The sequence below is a fragment of the Botrytis sinoallii genome (assembly GCF_014898435.1).
Source record: "Botrytis sinoallii strain Bc 23 chromosome Unknown BSIN_012, whole genome shotgun sequence".
NCBI classification, from domain to species: Eukaryota; Fungi; Ascomycota; class Leotiomycetes; order Helotiales; family Sclerotiniaceae; genus Botrytis; species Botrytis sinoallii.
Genome location: NW_024066039.1, coordinates 1,299,181 through 1,318,738, shown reverse-complemented (window position 1 = coordinate 1,318,738; position 19,558 = coordinate 1,299,181). Strand labels below are relative to the sequence as shown.

Sequence of the window (19,558 nt, the reverse complement as noted above, 5' to 3'; positions counted from 1 at the left end):
CCAGTACACATCGATTTTAACAACGACCGAATCAAAAACCGCTTACAGATGATCCTCCCAGAAAGAGTATTCGATATTGTTGCATTTAAGGACATCATTCGATAAGCAAATAGTGATCTAGATCTGATTATAGCTTCGATGGGTATAATCATTTCCGATACCGACAAGCCAATTAACAATCTCATCGACAAAGTATATGAATCATCCGAACTGGTTATTATTATGTGTATAACATTTCAAAATCCCTCTATTCGCCATTAGCTATTAAACATCCGAAAAGACCTTCAAATCGCCTTACAGGATTGTAGGCTAGTAAATGATAAAGTCTTCTATTGCAATCGCTTTTTTGTTCCCCCCTCCGCTAAACTTCGCACGCAGATTATATACTGGACGCATTCAACCAAACCGGCCGGACACCCCGGCCGTATCAAAACTGTCGATCTTGTCTCCCGTACGTATCAATGGCCCAGTATGTCAAGGGAGATCGAGAAATTCGTACAAGCTTGCCAACTCTGTTTTCGAATGAAAGCTTCCCGCCTCGCCACACCCGGATTTCTTGAACCCCTCCCAATACCGTTCCGCCCCTGGTCCGATATCTCTATCGACTATATCACACCACTACCAGTTAGCGAACGCCACGGGAAGAAGTACCAATATATCATCACAGTCTTCTGCTGCCTGACCAAGATGCATCATTTCATACCAGTCGTAGGGTTGTCTGCAGAAGAGCTCGCGGACAGATTTGTTGAAAAGATCTACTGCCTGCACGGTGCACCCGATAATATCGTATCCGATAAAGGCTCACAATTCGTCTTTGAGTTTTGGAAGCATTTATCCGAACGATTATTAATTGCCTTGGAACGATCTTCTTCATTCCACCCCAAGTCCGACGATCAGATAGAAAGGATCAATGCTATAGTCGAGCAATATCTTCAAGCCTTTATAAACTTCCATCAAAATGATTAGCCTGATTAGCTTCCAATCGCAGAATTTGCATTGAACAATACCACATCGGAAACCACCGGCATCTCCCCATTCTTCGCGAACTACGGTTTCCACCCACATCTCGGTATCGAGCCATCCACACCTGTCCCATCGAACCTGTTATATCAAAGAAAACGAGAGTTCCTTAAAGCCAACGAGATTGCAGATCGATTTGATCTCATCTTAACTAAATTGAAAGCACTTGCAGCCCAATCGATCCAAAGATACGAGGACTATGCCAACAAAACCTGCTCGGATGCCCCTTTGTATAAGGAAGGTGATAAAGTATGGGTAAGCACAAAGAACATGAAAACCAATCGTCCGATGAAAAAGGGTTATGACAAATGGGATGGCCCCTATAAGGTTCTCAAAGTTTACAAACGTGCTTGCCTGTTCCAACACCCAGCTAGTTTTAAGATCTTCCCAGTATTCCACAACTCACTGCTCCGACCGCTCCACCGCTCACCGGGATTACCAGGCCAAGACATCATAAACGTTACCGAATCACGCAGGAACCAAGGCCAAGTCCTCGAAAGGGATGACGAAACACACGAAGAAACTGAACGATGAGAATTCGAAGAAACCCTCGATTGCCACAATGAGGACGGATTTCACTATCAAGTTAAATGGAAACACCATCCAGCATCTTGGCAACCCGCTGAAGACCTTCGCGGCCAGAAAAACGTGATCATTGCCTTCCATCTAGCGAACTCAGACAAGCCAGACCTGCCCGCCTGGGTAGGTTTCAAAAGACCTATTACTCCTGATCGTATTGATCCTCCACCAGTACCTGCACCAAACGCAACCCCGAAACGAGGCCGAGGCAGACCTAAAAAGCTCCGTCAATTAACTACTATTCCTAAGAAGGTTCATTTTAATCCAATGGTGGGAATTAGAGTATTCTAGTGTTATTTTGTTACCTCAGGTTAATTTGTATTGCGATCGTGGACCGATCGCCTTGAGCGGAGGGTACTGTCACGGCGCCAACTACATGTTCTGTAGTTGCCTTCGTGCCCTACCTCCTGTAAGCAGGGCCTCACTCTTCCATAGCTCTTCTACCCTTATGGTACAATATACGTCTTTACCCGTACCTTGATAATATAGTAAAATTTTATAGAGATATAATTTTTTTAATAAAGATATTAAAGTTTCTTTCAAATTTTCGGTTTTGCTTAACAAAAATTACTATGGGGATTTCTAAAATCGTATTAATTTAAGAACAATATTATTAAAAAGTGTTTTGTAACTTTAATATTATATTTTTATTAGATATTAAGCCTAATTATCAAAAAAATTTAAATTATCTTTAATATTCATAGAGATATAAAAAGTCGCTCTAAGTACCTTTACATACAAAGTTTGGTGTAAAAGTACCTGTCCGAGTTCCCCATATGTCCGAGTTCCCCATACGTTACGTTATATTAGATTATAATATTAAAATTAATAAAAATAATAATAAAAAAAGCTGAGGATGGATTTGAAAACGAAATTGGGGATTGTATTATAATTAATTGTTGAATAATATAAGTTTTAGTTAAGTAGCCCCTTGTATTTATGGTATCTACGCCATTATGGTACTTACACCACGACTTACGTTGCTCTCGCAGTTCTTCTAAGGCAAAGTGTCACATAGAAAAGAATCAATTATCGTAACTAGAGAATCACAAACTACTGTACAAAGAGTGCGCCTAAGGAGAGCTTTTATAGATCCTATCAGATAGGACTGTCATGATACGGGTAAAGACTTATATTGTACTATAAGGGTAGAAGAGCTATGGAAGATTGAAGCCCTAGTTGTCGATGCCTGAGGCACAAAGGCAACTACAGAACATGAAGTTGGCGCCGTGACAAGGACCAAGATAGAACCAAGAATAGGCAAAATGGTTTGCCCTACCTGGTGGGCAAATGAGTGACTAATCAGGGCTTAAGGCCGAATCATCACATCTTAGAATTCAAAACTAAAGGAGGAAGAAAAGAACAAGAAGAAAACTGTAAGAGCTGCGGACTATATACACCAGTGAGTCACGTGTTACGCTAAGGTCCTAGAAGCTAGATGACTAAGGGGACCCGAAAGGGACCGAATCGTCACATACAGCATATAGAACAATGTCAAATAGGAAGATATGATTTTTGTGATCTATATTATAACATAATCTAATTCTAGTCAAGTTACGTTATAGAAAATAAATAAATGAGAGTATTTTCTATTACTGTTCAAATGCGAGTCAAAAATTGACCTCAAAACTCCAACGCTATTGTCACGGGCTCAAAAGCGTAGTCTTGTTGGTGCCTTAGGCATTCACGCCCTATATAGTCAGCGCTCATCCAGTGCCTTCTTTCATCCTTGTAGAATGCCATACATCTTACCTAGAACCTATTTCCTGCTCTGTGATAGCTATCTGAACACTCGATATTGACATTCAAAACCAATGTATATATCCAGATTAATATGTAAATATTGGTAGCTTATTTCTTCGCTTGAGAGTTTGTGACAGGCTGAATGAAAATTAATGTGGGGTCTTGTTCTATTCTCCAATGAGTCTTCAAGCATCTCGCTTAGACGGGTATCAATCCGGCTCCGCCATGTATAAAGAATTGAGATCAAGGAATCGAAGATTGGTTCTGGAAACATGGGAGTTTTTAGGAGATGAAGTCCAATCAGCGATGAAATGAATGGGAGTTTGGAGTAAATGAGATTTTATCGGTCATGATGCTCCGATGAGATATGCAACAAAGTGGTTTTGACAGACGATGATCAGCAGGGTGCTGAGATTCTTACTTGAGAAGACCCGTGAAGAGTATTGTAATTGATTTTCAGGCCAGGAATCATAGAAGAAGGAAATCAAGATAATTTTGAATTGGTGAGAACGCGATCTATTATGATCCGCAGCATCTTTCACAGTTACTAGCAATCGAAGATCAATTTGAGTGTGAGACATTTTTATTACCCACTCAGTTGAAGTCTCTTTCCACACCGAACTAGATTTACTCTAACTGATTTGACCTACGAAAACCTGGAGCAGTTTGCTGAGCATAGTTCGATTAGTACAAGGCATTCAAATTTGGTAAGTCCTAAATTATAGTAGTGACGTCACCATTGATTATATTATCAACATAATATCAAATTGATTCAAAGTAAGAATAGAAGCAAATAAAAGCACATGGAAGATTACAAATAAATTGATTTTAGCTTACTTGATTGAATTTTCGTTTTTATTCTGTAAGATTCGGTTTTAGACGATCCTATTTATAAACATAGGATATCCTTGGAAGAAGACCTAGAAAAATTAAGTGAAAAAGGGTTTGATGTTAAGGATTATGAGATTATACCATCTAAGCTTCGGGTTGAGATATTAGAGTAGGAGTTTGATAGTACTAAATCCACCGAGAGAAGGAAGATAAAGACAAGCCTAAGTTTATTTTTATTTTTATTTATTTATATTAATTAACGTCTGTTTTGGACCTCCCTAAGGGTATTTAGACGTGCTAAGATAAGGAACTATTTGAGCGGCGTGATCGTCGCGACCGAATTTAGCAATTTAACTTCAATGCCAGGGGCTATTCGCTCCTCTGCGGGTGCGATCCGCTTCTGTTTCCAGAAGGGAACGTCTGATCCGGGTTGTTGTTGAGGCAGAGCTTGGTTCCCGGGTGGATAGGCTCGTTGTGGGCTTCGATCCCTATGGTAGAGGAGAAGAAGCGAGAGTGGGTTGCTATTTGTTTAGCCGAGCAGCAGGGCTCTTGTGTTATATATTGGGTTTGCGGTTTTTTAGGGTGTAGTGTATTCGAGTGATCAGTTGAGTGATGAGTTTATAAGGGATGGGCAGCAAGCTTTGTTGAAAAGATGAAAGCCTAAGTTTAAAATTTACAGAAATTAGAGTTATTCAAGAAGCACATATTGAAGCTAGAGATTGTGGAACTGATAAATGTAAATCTTCAAGTAATACAGAAAGCGATTCTATAGGGAATCCTATAGAAGCTCGACAATGATGAAATTATTAAGGATCTAAATCTCTACGTTGATTCTCTTGAGGTAGTTGTAACAAAACGTAGTTGTAAGTTGGGGTATGCAACTTAATTAGGTATCAAAATTGAGGTTAAGGTTAGTTGTCTCTTCTTCTTGACAGGCTTGGCTTGTAGCAATGTGAAAGACGGCAGCGACAACATGGTTACTAGACCCTATGAGGAGGGTGTTTTAGAGTGAGAATTATAATGAGTTTGTTGCAATCACAATGTCTACAAAAGTAGAAATTGGAAGTGCATGTGCACTGATAGCACTAAGTATTGAGCCTGAGGATTCAAGGCCCCACTAATTATGTGATATAATAGCTATAAATCCAACATAATATTGAAGTTCTTTTATCATTCTTCTTATTGATATTTGAACAATTTCTATCATACTCGTATCAACTCGTCAAGTAATCAAAGATGCACCACATTTCTAACCGTTTAATCAGAAAGTCACTATCTACATTTTCAAGCCGTAGGAATTATATATATACTATAAAGGTATCACCCTATAGGAAATATTGAGAAAGAAGAAAAGGGAGAAAGGAGAGGACAATAGCAAGTACATATCTCAACTCGCCACACAACAAATCACTGATTATAAGACCCCGCATATTTGAATTCTGTTATCTTGAAGCATCTAGAGTCATCCCATCTATTCCCAAAGAAATATTTACATCATCAATTACGAACCGCAACCGATCACAAAAACGAATTGCCCACTTCTCAATACTCATACGATATAAAAAGCAATAGACACAATGAATACCTCCGGTCTTGCTAGCTCTACCGACCACCCCTTGAATACAGTAGAGGATCTCGATTACAATCAGGGCGGCTATCACCCCGTACACCTTGGTGATTCTTTTGATAATAATCGTTATCATGTCATACACAAACTGGGATATGGAGGATACGCAACCGTTTGGCTGGCCCGAGATAAAAAGAGACACAGATACGTAGCATTAAAAATTCTCACAGCAAGGGCATCATATTATTCGCCTGAGGTCAATATGACACGCCTGATGAGACATAGGTAAGCCATATCACTTAGCCTCTACAGTTAACAAACTCACCTCTTTGCCTCAGCCCAGATCATCAAGAAAAAGCCAATATCAACTTGCTTCTGAATAGCTTCCTTCACACTGGACCGAACGGAAACCACCTATGCTTAACCTCGCCCGTTCGCGGCCCCAGTCTCAGAAATTTCACCACCTTGACCTGCCAACAACACAATGAAGGAGAACGAATGGAAAAATCGATAGCGAGGAGCGTCTCCTCGCAAGTGGCACATAGTGTAGCCTACCTCCATCATAACAATATCATTCACGGAGGTAACGCAGCCCGCCCAGCCTCATTTTTAATCTTCATCGTCTCCATCATCTCGCAACTAACCCACTTCCTCCGTATAGATCTTACATCTGCGAACATCCTGCTTGAGATTGCCAATATGGATGACTGGACAGAGCAAGAAGTTTACCAAAGGCTGGGTAATCCTTGCAAGCAAGAACTTTCCCACGCCGATTTACTTCATGCCAATCTTGATACGTCCGTATCAACCTTCCCCAAGTACACTGTCGCCAGTATTAACATGCTAAACGTATCTCCCGCGTGGCTCTCGCCCAATGCTACAATCATAGACTTTGGTATCGCCCTCCGCCACGGAACCTCATCTTTGGAGATAGGTACGCCCAGAAGCTACTGCGCTCCCGAACTGCTCTTTCACTCATCCCGAAGTAAGGCATCCGATATCTGGGCTTTGGGATGCCTGATCTTCGAGGTCCACACCGGGTGTTCATTGTTTGCTTTCAGCAGGTATACACCGAGAAGTAAGATGGTGCAAACTTGGGTAGAGACTTTGGGAGGCCACTTCCCGTACGAGTGGCAATCAACACTCAGTCTATGTGATGCGCATTCTGAAAGCATGGGAGAGCCAAAGAATCTTCTCCTACAGCGAATTATGAATATAGGACCACAAGATGATGAAACTGCCCCCATATCTCCCTCCGCAAGCCAAAGCAATCGGGCGAGCATAGGTACGCACGCACAAACATATTGTCCCCAGTGACCGCCCACTAACAACAGTTCTTCCACGACAAACAGATCAACTCGTGTCAATGGCGATGGGTCTCACTACCAGCGAAGCCGATGAGGTACTGAGGTTAGCACAGCTTTCTAATCAGAACAGTTTGGATTGCAATATCCCTGGGCGTGAAAGCAGTGCTCAAAGCTCAGAATGGTCTATCCCTTCCGGGCAGAGCTTGACCCACCTTGTTAAAGTGCAATCTTCAATGATACAAGCCAACACTCACCATTCAAGCGTAACGACCCTTCCAACTCTCCATCAATCCCCAATCCAAGGTGTGCCGCCTCCCGCCCCTAACGTCATTTGGCAGTACAGTCCCTACAACAATCAAAAAATTATTGACTCTAAAGACTTGAAGATTTCCGTTGATGAAGCTGTGTCCCTGGAAGGTTTAATACGAAGCTGTTTGGAGTATCGACCAGAAGATCGAATTCTGGCTTCTGAAATAACCAAACATGTCTGGTTCTCCAACATCTTCTCAATAACATCAGATTCTACCACATAGCACTGTAAGTTTGATACTACTCAGATTCAAACATACAAAAGGTTTCATTATTATTAAAAACACTACATATTTGGACAAGGAAGGACGGTACAAGTTTTGTTTGCTTCGAAAGGGCCCTAGCATGGATCAACTTAACCTCGCAGGCGATATCGATCTCATACATTCTGATACAGAGGATTTTATTTTCCATTAACATTCCAATCTCATCTTAAAGAAAAAATAAAATACAATTTAAATGTTATGGTGTGGAATCACGTAATATCTTGGTTCTATCGGATAGGACCGAATTGGGCGTTTGCGCTGGTGTGTAAGTAAGCTAGAGTCCGATTGGGCTAGTTCGTTTGTGAAAATTCTGTATAACCGATATCCCTAATACGTGCACGTCCCTTTTACGTGCACGATTTCAATAACATCGACATCATGACTTCAGATATCGATGATATGCCTACAGAGGCTCGTATAGAGCTCGCATTGGATCATTTGAAAGGGGTTCGAGCCCCTAATTACACTGAAATAGCGAATTTATTTAAAATCGATCGATCTACGCTCTCCCGGCGACATAGAGGCAAATCCACCTCGAGAAAGCAGTTCCTCTCCGATACGCGACAAGCGCTTTCTAATGATCAAGAAGAGGTTTTAATTGATCAAATCAACAAGCTGACTCAAAGATCTATCCCTCCTACAAGCTGCATAGTTAGAAACCTTGCAGAAGAGATCGCAGGCAAGGCAGTAGGGAAGAACTGGACTAGCAATTTTGTGAAGAGACATTCGACGCGTCTTAAAAGTCGGTATCTCCGTTGCATTGACAATTTGCGCGTGAAAGCTGATAATGTCGCTATGTTTGATTACTTCTATGATCTGGTTCGAGCAATTTTCTATTGTTGTTGATTTTTATGACCTAAAATGCTCTTGCTAATGCCCCTCTTTTCATTTTAGTTGATAAAAGTGATCATAAAATACGATATCAAGACGAAAAACATATACAATTGGGACGAGAAGGGCTTTCTGATTGGCATGGAGAGGACTATGAAGCGGATAATGAGTGCTAGTGCCTATAATAGAGGCAGAGTGACGAAAGCTAGCCAAGACGGATCAGGAGAGTTTATTACCTTATCAGCCGCTATATGTGCTGATGGAACAGCTCTTCCTCCTGCTCTTATATATAAAGGAGAGTCTGGGGATCTACAAGACACATGGGTTCAGGATGTAGGGGAGAAAGATAAAGCTTATTTCGGAGCTTCAAGCAATGGGTGGTCGTCGAATGCTTTTGGCCTATATTGGCTTATAAATGTATTTGACTCTGCTACACGCTGTAAAGCAGGTGGAAAGTACCGTCTACTGATCGTAGATGGTCATTCTAGTCACGTCAATATGGAATTCCTTTCGAAATGCGACGAATTAAAGATTATCGTCTTAATTCTCCCCCCCCCCCCCCCCCCCCCCCATTCTACGCATCGCTTACAGCCTCTCGACGTCGGAACCTTCGGTGCTCTTGCGACGAATTATAGTACAGTATTGAATGATTTAATGCACAATAGCAGTGGTATTGTTGGTGTGACTAAACGCATGTTCTGGGGCTTATTCAAAGAGGCTTGGGGGCGGACCTGTACGAGGCATAATATACTACGATCCTTCGAAAAAACGGGCATACACCCTATCAATAGAGCTCTCACGATCGATGCTATTGCTCCAGAGGCTTCTAATACGCCACTTACGTCGTTTAAAACACGCAGGGATGCTCTTGCTACACCATATACGTCAAAAGCGATGCGTAGAATGAAATTGGAATTTCGACGAGCTCCCTCCCATGAGATCACTATGAAGCTTTTCAAAGCCGCAACTACATTAGGAGCTGAAGCTAGCATACAGGGGCATAGATCTAAAGGGTTAGAACAAGCTCTGAAGATTGAAAAGAGAAAGAGGGCTCGTTCAAAGCGTTTAAATCTTATTGGAGAGGAGGGAGGTGGGGCCTTTTTATGGTCACCTTCTCATATTATTAAAGCTAGGACATATCAAGCAGATAAGGTGCTTCAAGAAGAGCAGGAGAAGGAATATAAGCTTCGAATAAGAGCTGAAAAGAAAGCCGAAAAGGATAGGAAGGCTGTAGAGACGAAAGAGAGGGTATTGCAGAGGGAGGTTGATCGTCAAATAGCATGTTACGGGAGCTGCCTCTAGGTCACGTGGAAGTGGCTAGAGATCTCTCGAGGTGGTTTAGACTAGACTTCAAGTAGGAATTCGATAAGGTGGTAACTGATTGCAATTCTCGTAACTATAGTAATGAAACTAATGATTGTTCTTGAGCACGAAGCTCTACATGTAATGAAACCCATTCCCTTATATAGATCTTCGTCTTACTTGGACAGCTGGGACAGCCGGTCGCTCCTGGAGCGCTGTCGTTCCTGAGCTGTCCATCACGGGACACTAATCCCGTGACTCTTGGTATCCTAGCTTATTCTTTTGTCCTGGGGCTAATCCCCTGGAACATTACTAATCCTTAGTGAAGCCTCTTGCTTACTGTGTTCTGTCTTTCCTAGGACCTACTGTCCTGGGAACTATGTTCTAGGTTTCTAGGGTATCCTATGACTAATACTATATATATGCCTGAGGCTTTCCTTGGGTGCCTAGTGTCCCCTAGTATACTGCAGCTGAATCACTGAGGCCTATAATACCATTATAGCCTATACGTTGGTGATTCTACTGTTACGATGGATCAAGTAACAGGCTGTAGAATCACCAACTTATAGGCTATAATGGTATTATAGGTCTCAGTGATTCAGCTGCAGTATACCAGGGGTCACGGGACAAAGGTCATGTGACGCGTCGAAGATCGAAATCGATCTTCGACGAGATCGATCGTCGAAGTCGATATTCGATCAGGAGCAAGAAGGTCTATATAAGGGAATGGGTTTCTTTACATGTAGAGCTTCGTGCTCAAGACAATCATTAGTTTTATTACTATAGTTACGAGAATTGCAACCAGTTACAACCTTATCGAATTCCTACTTGAAGTCTAGTCTAAACCACCTCGAGAGATCTCTAGCCACTTCCACGTGACCTAGAGGCAGCTCCCGTAACACTTTGATATATTATGTTATAATATCTTTAAAAAACCTTAATTCTTTTACAATTTCATATAAAGACTTATACTTTCTATTTTGAATTCCTAATACTGCTTCAACAAATCGAGATTCCATTTCCTATACTTTTAAACTTTTTCAACGGACTATTATTGAATTGTTGCTTTTTGATGGGGTGGTCCCCCACAATTAGACGCATTAAGTCCACACCCCCACATATCGGACACCCCCACATTTCGGACACTTCAAAAACTGAATTTATATACATTTCAAACTTCAATTATTCAACAAGCCTTGAACTTCAATACAATTGCCTGTAGAATCATTATCTATAGTAGTAGAGGATTCATTTCCATCAATTTCATAATCTCCAACTTCAATTTGAGCCTCTTTTATAGCTTTAATCCCTACAAACTTCGAATTTGGAGACATTCGAACTTTACATCTTTTTCTGGGAGCAAATTGATCCAATCGATATTCTAACTTCCTGATCCTATTCTCCATCTCTAAGAGTTTATAATCCTTGATATCGAATCCCTTTGTAATCTTGCGAAATAAGAATCGTTGTGTTGCTAAATTCAGGGTTTTATTCTGAATTATTGTATCTTTATATTTTTGGATATCAGATGCTTTATAAGGAGTTTCCCATAAAACAAAAGATGATTCTATATCCAATTGAATCAGAGGATTATAATTAACCTCAGAATTGGATAGTAGAACTTCGTTATTACTGTTTTTGAGTAGAAGTCGACTCATAAGAGGTTTAGTTATATTCTTAGGCCAAAGACCGCTAGCTTTCCATCCAGCTGTAATATTTTGAAGTGTTAAACCTTCTATTCTGGCTTTCTGATAGCAGGAAAGAAAGTTTCGCTTTCCAATTGGTGTAGAATCTGATAATAGATCTAATTGATTGAGTTTCTTTTATCACTATAAATAAATAAATAAATAAATAATGATTGAGTTTCTTTCGATATGCGTTTTTCAAAGACGAGAACACTGATAATCGAGTGGTTGTAGTACATGTGACGTATGCGGTGGTAGAAACAAGAGATATATCTTATTAATGAAGCATTCTAACATGAATTCTGTAGTTTCATGGCTTCCGTGTCCGTCCAAAATAAGGAGTCTCCATTCTTCAGGATTGGAGGGGGCACTTTGAGGGATAAACACCTTTTTTAGCCACTCTAAAGCTGTACTGTTCGTAGTCCATCCATTTTCTGTAGCAGTAAATTGCCAGTTCTTATGCAGAGTGAGATCTGTAGGAAACCATTGTTGTTGTACTGATTTCCCTTTATATATAACGAGTGGATTAAGTGCTTTTCCAATAGCTGAAATGCATTCGATAAAAGACGTCCAAACTTTCGAACCAGGTTGCTTTTTCTGAATAAATCTTCGACTAGTACTCCCTACTACTAGTCCATTAAGTCCCTGACCCTCCATAATCCCTGCTTCATCCATATTCCATCTGTTTTCTGGCTTAATAGCCTTGATTTCAGGAATTAAGAGATATTGGAACCACTTCTTGATAATATCAGATGTAGCACCAAAGACTCGTGCAGAATCGACACAATATGACCTTTTGGTTCCAATAAAAGGATTCCGTTTGAAAAAGCTCTTTATCCATCTTTTTCCAACTAGTGAATCCTCTCCTCGTATAATGAGAAGGTGATTCGCTATATCTCTTATTTGCTGATGTGTTATACTAGTACCAAGAGATTCCTGTACTAATATCCAGTTTGCTAATAGTTCCTCTTGAATCGGAGCTATCTTTTACTGGCTTTGGGCACTTTCTTGATGCGATATACCACCATATATACGATTGTGAAGTGTACTACATGATACACCATAATCCAAGCTAGCCTTCCTGATACTAGCTCCATTTACTATCGCTCTAAGCGCTTCCTGAAGATCATCTTCGAGGTAATCATTTTTCATTATATGAATATAATAATTTCAGAATTTCGAATCAATTGATCAAAGAATTGTAGAGTTATTGAAGCTCTAAATATAATAATGACTCAAAGCGGGGTGATTTTTGACGTGTCCGAAATGTGGGGGTGTCCGATATGTGGGGGTGTGGACTTACGCCATGACTTACGTTACAGAATCATCCGTTCAAATAATCAACAATTCAGGAAATTAACCATAGATTGAAATGGAATAGAAAGAAATGAGATAATTTCTAAGCGGCATGCATTCTAGACACAATGGTGAAAAGTTGGTTTTCAAAGAAGATGAGTTGAATTACGTCTGGCTCTTGAAAATAGTCTATCTCGAAGCTAAGATGTTGAATTCCTAGCTGTACCTCCACCCCCACCCCTTCCTCATTATGGAACCCTTCATTCTCTGACTGATATACAAATATGTTTTAAAATCATTCTGCTCCATGATGCAACTCTCGAAATCTTTTCCACGTCTCTAATCTCCGCGCACGGCAAATGAGCTTTTGAAGCCCTTATCAACCCCTCCCAATAACTTTTGTAACATTCTTGAAAGAGTGAAAATCAAGGTGTTGTGTCGGCAGGGATAGAAAGAGGAGAGACTTCGAGTGTTTTTAGTTGCATGATAAGCTTCTGGTAAAGAACACATCTCTCAGGTTGTACTGGTTCGAATACCAAGAAGAAGTCCTTACTGGAGGGAAGTTCTTCGAAAAATTGAGTGAAGCCGTCTTCTTGCTCGTAGCGATAGAGTGACACCACAATCATCTCGTCGCCTCTGAGCTCGATAAACTCTTTCTTTGGAAAGCCAGATCTGTGATCATTGAGAGTTGATATAGAGGCTAGGCTTAAAATTTGTGTCGAAGAGGAGGAATCGAATTAGAACAAGAATAGTCTTATCGTGGGAGGAGTCATTTTGTGTGATGTATTCCCCCAATTTTGGTGGAGGTAGTTGAAAAATGATTGATTCTTAATGAAATTCAGCGGTCCCGGGCACTTGCCGTCTCTTATATCTTTACTTCCACTCAGGCAAAGCTGTATGACAAGGTTTGTGAGCAACATGAGTGACGGACAGATTGAAGTAATGTCTAAAGGGGGTATCAAAAAACTCCTGACATCTCAAGGTACTGACATCGAGATAGATAATCCCTGCCGCTTGTATCTGGACATGGTACTCAAGAGGCCATCAATGTAGACACCCTCTCTTCCTGGCTCATGATTATAGGACTCGTAATCTGATAGGTGTGTTCTTTTCTTTTCTTAAGACTGAACGCAAATTACATGAATCAAATAGTTGCTAGGATCAATTTCTTTGAATGTTACAACGAAAGCATGCATATGCTATCTCTACCTACCCCTAAACAATAAGTCTGCACTATGATACGAGTACGGATGAGAAATATTTTCCATGCAATCATTTATCGATGGGTAGAGTTTCCGCTTTGCTAGGAGATTCATGGTCTAATTATACATGGTGATAACAAGTGGGCACGGTAAATCGATCAGAAGACTATTTGAGAACATAAAGCTAAACGAGGTTCAGATGATGTATATCGTTAGAAAATTTGAAGGGTGGAGGTTGTGAGTTTGGGAGCCCATATTGTTGATGATACATTGATTTGTAACATAAATTTTGGACGAGACTAATCATGTGATAGCAATTGTTCATATGAGGAACGTTGAGAAGACTGGGGGTGGATGTGAGGCTTGGATTATTGCTGTAGTATAGGTAGGATCATTCATCGTGTGAATTTTTGGATTAAAAGGGCGGTTAGGGACAAAACAGCACGAAGGCACGCAAGCAATTAATCGAAAAACAGTACAAGATGCGACGAAGGAGAATGTGAGGCGGGTGAGATGAGAAGAAAATGCATTGGTTACATCGTTAACCAAGATTCTTCTCAAACATCCCGGATTTTGCCTTGAAATAGTTACCTCTGCATGATAATGCAGAATACGTAGTGTAATTCAGCAGTCTGAGGGGGAGGTAGAACATTAATCTGCATCAGGGGAATTCACCTGCCTGAAAAGGAGATAATCTTTCTTCTCAACGCTAACTGGTTGTCTCATCACGCAAGCTCTCTCATGAATCGCATCCTTAATACACTGAAAAATCATTCGCCGTTTCTTGCTGTCAAATGCAGAATCCTTGATACATCTTGGAGAAAGTGGGAATGGAGACAAGCTGTGACGACCAAGAGACTAGTGATAGGGCACATCAAGGATACACTAAACCCATTTAATAGATACGCTGGATATTTCAATCATTTTGATTTTTTTTTAGGAAGACTTACTGAAAGAGCTAGTCTCTTTCGCATTCGCTTAGGGCTTTAGTACAGTACAATAGTCATTGAATTGAAGTCATTCACTTCGTTCACACAATTATATTATTGAACAACAATCCCAAGATTTTCGCACATTCGATTATCTACTTTATATTTGTTGCTTGTACGATTTCACTTTGCGTAGACTCGTATAATAAATAGCATACTTTCTAAGTCCTTCTTTCATATACTTCTGACCTCTGCCCGCTCTTCTCAAGACGAAGCGTTATCTGAAATCTTCAAAAATTGTTACAATGCAGTTTAGGTTTCATTTGACATCGGATGCTGCGGAGTATTGCACACGCGCATCAAATACCATTCAAGATGCCAAGAAACAGAATCTCAACCCATTTGCTTCTTCTGTTGGCATGGTATTAGCTGACTTCAAACAACTCAACACAATCGAGGATGTGATGGCTATTACCCTCTTTCTCATGATACAACACGATCTCGAGCCTGATTGTGTAGCCAAAATTCTGAGAAGCTCCATATCTGAGGACCTTCAAGATATATCCTCCGTGTCCAGTATCGTCCGTCTTTACAACCAGGAACAAGAATTTCAAACACATTCTTTAGAAGACTTTCTACATATATGGTTGCAATCCGTTCCCAAATTGTCGTCACTCAAAACGACTCCTTCACCTTCATTTCCACATCAACTTCCACAACTTGCACTTCCACAACTTGCATTTCCACATCAACTTGCATTTCCACATCAACTTGCACATCAACTTCCACATCAACTTGCATTTCCACATCAACCTGCACATCAACTTCCACAACTTGCATTTCCACATCAACTTACAGGAAAGGTCACTCATTACACTGAGGGTGATATTCCTGTTCCACAAACACATACGTGTGATGATACAAAGGGATACTTGGCTCGTTACCAACGCTTTTTTGGGAAGAACTTAGATCTGGTTCCGCACGAGTACGAGGAACATCCTGACTTGTGGTTCCCAATCGATCATGACTCCAATCTCAAGTCCCTCAGCGGTCTACTAGCAGTTATACCACCTGAAGTACAAACTCTTATAAACATTCAGCCCCTGCCTGGATATCTCGGCAAATCCATCACGATTGATAGATGCGCTTTTCTAACAACATGCAATTTACAACTGGAAAATGATATACACTTTCCTAAAAAGGAGTTATTGACCGATATCATACGCAGAACAAGTTTAAGCTTCTTGGAAGACATGATGGAATTGGACAGAGGAGTCACTACAACAGATATGACTCTTGCTTACCTTCAGACTTTCTTCAATTGTGATGTTTTTTATACTAATTATAGGATTAGAGACACAGTAATGTACTCTGGAATGTTGAGAGGGATTTGGGCAGGGCCAAATGGTACGGTATTCTTGGATATCAAGGGCAGATTTTTCCACGGACAATGGCACCAGCTATATGATTTTAAAAATGGTTGGAATCTTCAGGACTCTACGAATCAACATTGAAAGTCTCATAGGATATTATTAGTGTGCTGGGTTCTTGTTCATTAGAGATCATTCAACATTGTTCTCAGATTTTATACTTGAGGAGTAACCCTCGAAGCTTTTGTATTTAAATTGTTTAGCATATGATTTAAGCCATTTGGCGTTAAATTATCTCTAGTTATCTTTCATGCTTTTCAAATTCTCCCAAGAAGAACAGTGACCATCAAAAGTGTGAGAAGGCATCAAAATTGTTGGTATCACCATGGAGATGGTGAAGTCAATATAGTAAGATTACTAAGATTAGGACTACGACGAAAGGCGCTACCGCAGTCACATAATCTCCATCCCGACAAAAACCTTTCAACTGTGATGAATTCACGAGATTGTTGGCATATATGACAGGGCTATGACTGTGGACGGTGATTCACATAGGGGGGTCAGATGTGATAAGATAGTAGAATCATACTTCAAACAAACACGGTATCAACTGAAGGTTGCCAATGCTCATCTTCATAAGCAACTCACAAGATTCGTCTTCAGCTGCATGCTTTATGCACAAGAAGGGATCATTTCTTGTTTTACGATTTCACGACAGATTCTTAATTGTATCCTCTCAACAAAAGAGAAAATCCTCTGGATGTTCATTCGCTTCTCGAACCGAAGGAAGTTTCGGCGGTTAAGCAATCTCAGACAATAAGGAGAGCAAAGTGTGCGTTGTGGCGGGTGTTAGTATTTATCCGGTTTACAGGGGGCTAAAGGACCTGAGGTCATTTAGCCCCCTGTCGGTTTGACAACCTTCGTTAAACAGCAGGACACTAGAGGACATATGCGGTTGACAGGGGGCTAAATGAGTTAAAATTAAGAATGCTTTCTGTCAGTTTGATAATCTTCACTAATTAGCAGGACACCTTGCTCTCTACACAGGTTATTCGGCTAACGAAAGAAAATCAAAGTACATTCTTGTTGACCTTACCTACTATCTTTATCATTCGATCCTCTCAATCCTCGTTCCTAATCAGTATGGGTGGACTATGTAGCCGACTTGATGTTGACGTTAGTGGTATTATCTCTTTCTGCGTTGTTATGTGTATTCACGAATTCCATAGCAGATGACGATCATTCGTCGAAGCGTTGCAGATTTGGTATGCGTAGTACAAGAGAAAGATATTGTAAGTCTTCAAGTTCCTCAGTTCAAGGTACAAATGACCGACTATGCTGAGCAGGTATTGGCACACTTGATTAAAAGTCTTGAGCAATCAAACAGCACAGAAGTATCAAAGTTGCAACTGAAAAATATATCACGGCACATTGGCTCATCCAACGCTCGTTCGAAACCAACATCATGTAAGGATGTGGAAAGCAAACATCTTTCTAAATTCATCGCTACGTTCCAGAATCAACAAGCCAATACAGAAACATTTATCGAAGAAAAGAGTCCAAAATGGCGCGAAAATTACACTCTTTTTTGGGGGGACACTAGCTTTTCAACAGGGTTTACATTCACAAGCATTGGCCAGCTTTCACGATGCATCGATAGATCCGAGGACGAAGAAATGTTGAATTCAATGCGGCGACGTATACTTCTAGTTATGTTCTTTTTCATAAAAGAGAAAATAAAAAAAAGGATTCAAAGTGTAATCAAAAAGTTGCCCAACGGGACAACCTATCAATCATTGGCCATCTCCATCGTTGTCAACAACACTTGCGAGTCGGATGTCACCCAAGATGAGAGATCAAGGATCCAAGAAAAGACAAATAAAAGGATGCGTATAGGCGAAAGATATGCTCAACTACAAGATGATATACTCTTGAAGCTGGGCAGATTGCCGGCAGTACTCATGTAAGTATAATACCTATCTAGACGAGTACTTAAGTCAGGTACCCCACCTTTCGGACGCCCCCTCATTTCGGACACCTTTACCACCAAAAATCAGAAAAATTGACTCTTATAACTTTCTTATTGAGCCACCTGGATCATTGGCTTCAGCACTGCAGTACCGCGGTTCCGACTGTTCAACAACAGCTCCTACTCGGTTCTCCTAGACAAACCCCGGGAAATTCAACTTCACAGCACTGGCTGCCTAGGGTACTGTAATCCCTTTACCTGTAATAGAGCCCCAAGATACTCGACATACAGTAAACTAAACACTGAGTACGAAGGCACACTTGTATATCAGCAATGTACTAGAGCAGCTCAATGCGCTAATTGTTATGAGCCCTTCCGCGCTGGCCATTCCAACTGCCCAGCCGCTCCTAGGGTCTATACTAAACGACAGATCGTTCTGACCGCAAAGGAACTAGCCGCAATCAGAGCTATTGGTAGAAAAGATTATGAAATGTTGTACAGAGTAGATGCAGATGAAGCGAATCACACCCCTGAATCACCTCCGTCTCCTAGAGTAACAATCGCAGAAACCCTGGTCACTCCGGGGACAAGGATCACAGTGTATGAGAATGAACGCCTCAGCAAACGCTCATGCAGGCTCAGTACAAGTCTGCCGGTCGCATCAATCGCACTTCGCATACGCTCAGCTTGTAGCCAAAGCCAGCGGAATCTCAATATAGAAGCCTTAGCAGAAAAAGCCTTCATTCCAATAGATCTGGAGATAAGCGATGTAGAGACCTCTATAACGGTAGACACTGTATCTAGATCTTCTCTATGAGTAGCACAATCGACAAGCACACTCAGAGGAACAAAGGTCTCACTATCGCTTGAGCGAATGTAGGCCGGGGATACGCGAATCATATCACACTATTACAACTAGCAGCCGAAGCTTAGCTGAATGTAATCTGTATACAAGAGCCAAGACTATACTAGAATTCAACAACACAAAATTACAATGCATACAATCGATATCAGCCGATCGATAACTAGAACCTTCGAGGAGACTTGGAGGAGAACGAGCAAGGCCCTCGGGTTATAACATATATACGGAAAAGTGCGCATTTGAAAGTAGAACAAATGAGTCGACTCGAAAATAAAGATCTATTCTGGATACGAGTCAATGGATACTCGATTCTGAATATCTATAAAGCTCCGTGCACTTTGGATATTATTAATTATATCACACACCTGATCCCAAAGGAGTGCACAATCATAGAAGGGGACTTTAATGCAAAGCACGAGCTATGGGAACCGGGGGTGATCACAGCTATCAAGGGACGCAGCTCGCAACATGGGCAAACGAGCAGGGGCAT

The 19,558-nt window shown here is 40.9% G+C and overlaps 2 protein-coding genes across 2 annotated transcripts; both read left to right on the top strand.

Moving 5' to 3' along the window:
- Positions 1 to 5,750: 5,750 nt before the first annotated feature.
- Positions 5,751 to 7,580, top strand: EAF02_007334 (uncharacterized protein; the record flags this gene model as incomplete). Its single annotated transcript, XM_038903382.1, has 4 exons — positions 5,751 to 6,025; positions 6,079 to 6,323; positions 6,402 to 7,025; positions 7,093 to 7,580. 4 exons carry the CDS (start codon positions 5,751 to 5,753, stop codon positions 7,578 to 7,580), a joined length of 1,632 nt encoding a protein of 543 aa, XP_038756861.1.
- Positions 7,581 to 15,172: 7,592 nt separating this feature from the next.
- EAF02_007333 (uncharacterized protein) lies at positions 15,173 to 16,381 on the top strand (the record flags this gene model as incomplete). The annotated part of the gene is made up of 1 exon (XM_038903381.1): positions 15,173 to 16,381. One exon carries the CDS (start codon positions 15,173 to 15,175, stop codon positions 16,379 to 16,381), a length of 1,209 nt encoding a protein of 402 aa, XP_038756860.1.
- Positions 16,382 to 19,558: the final 3,177 nt, after the last annotated feature.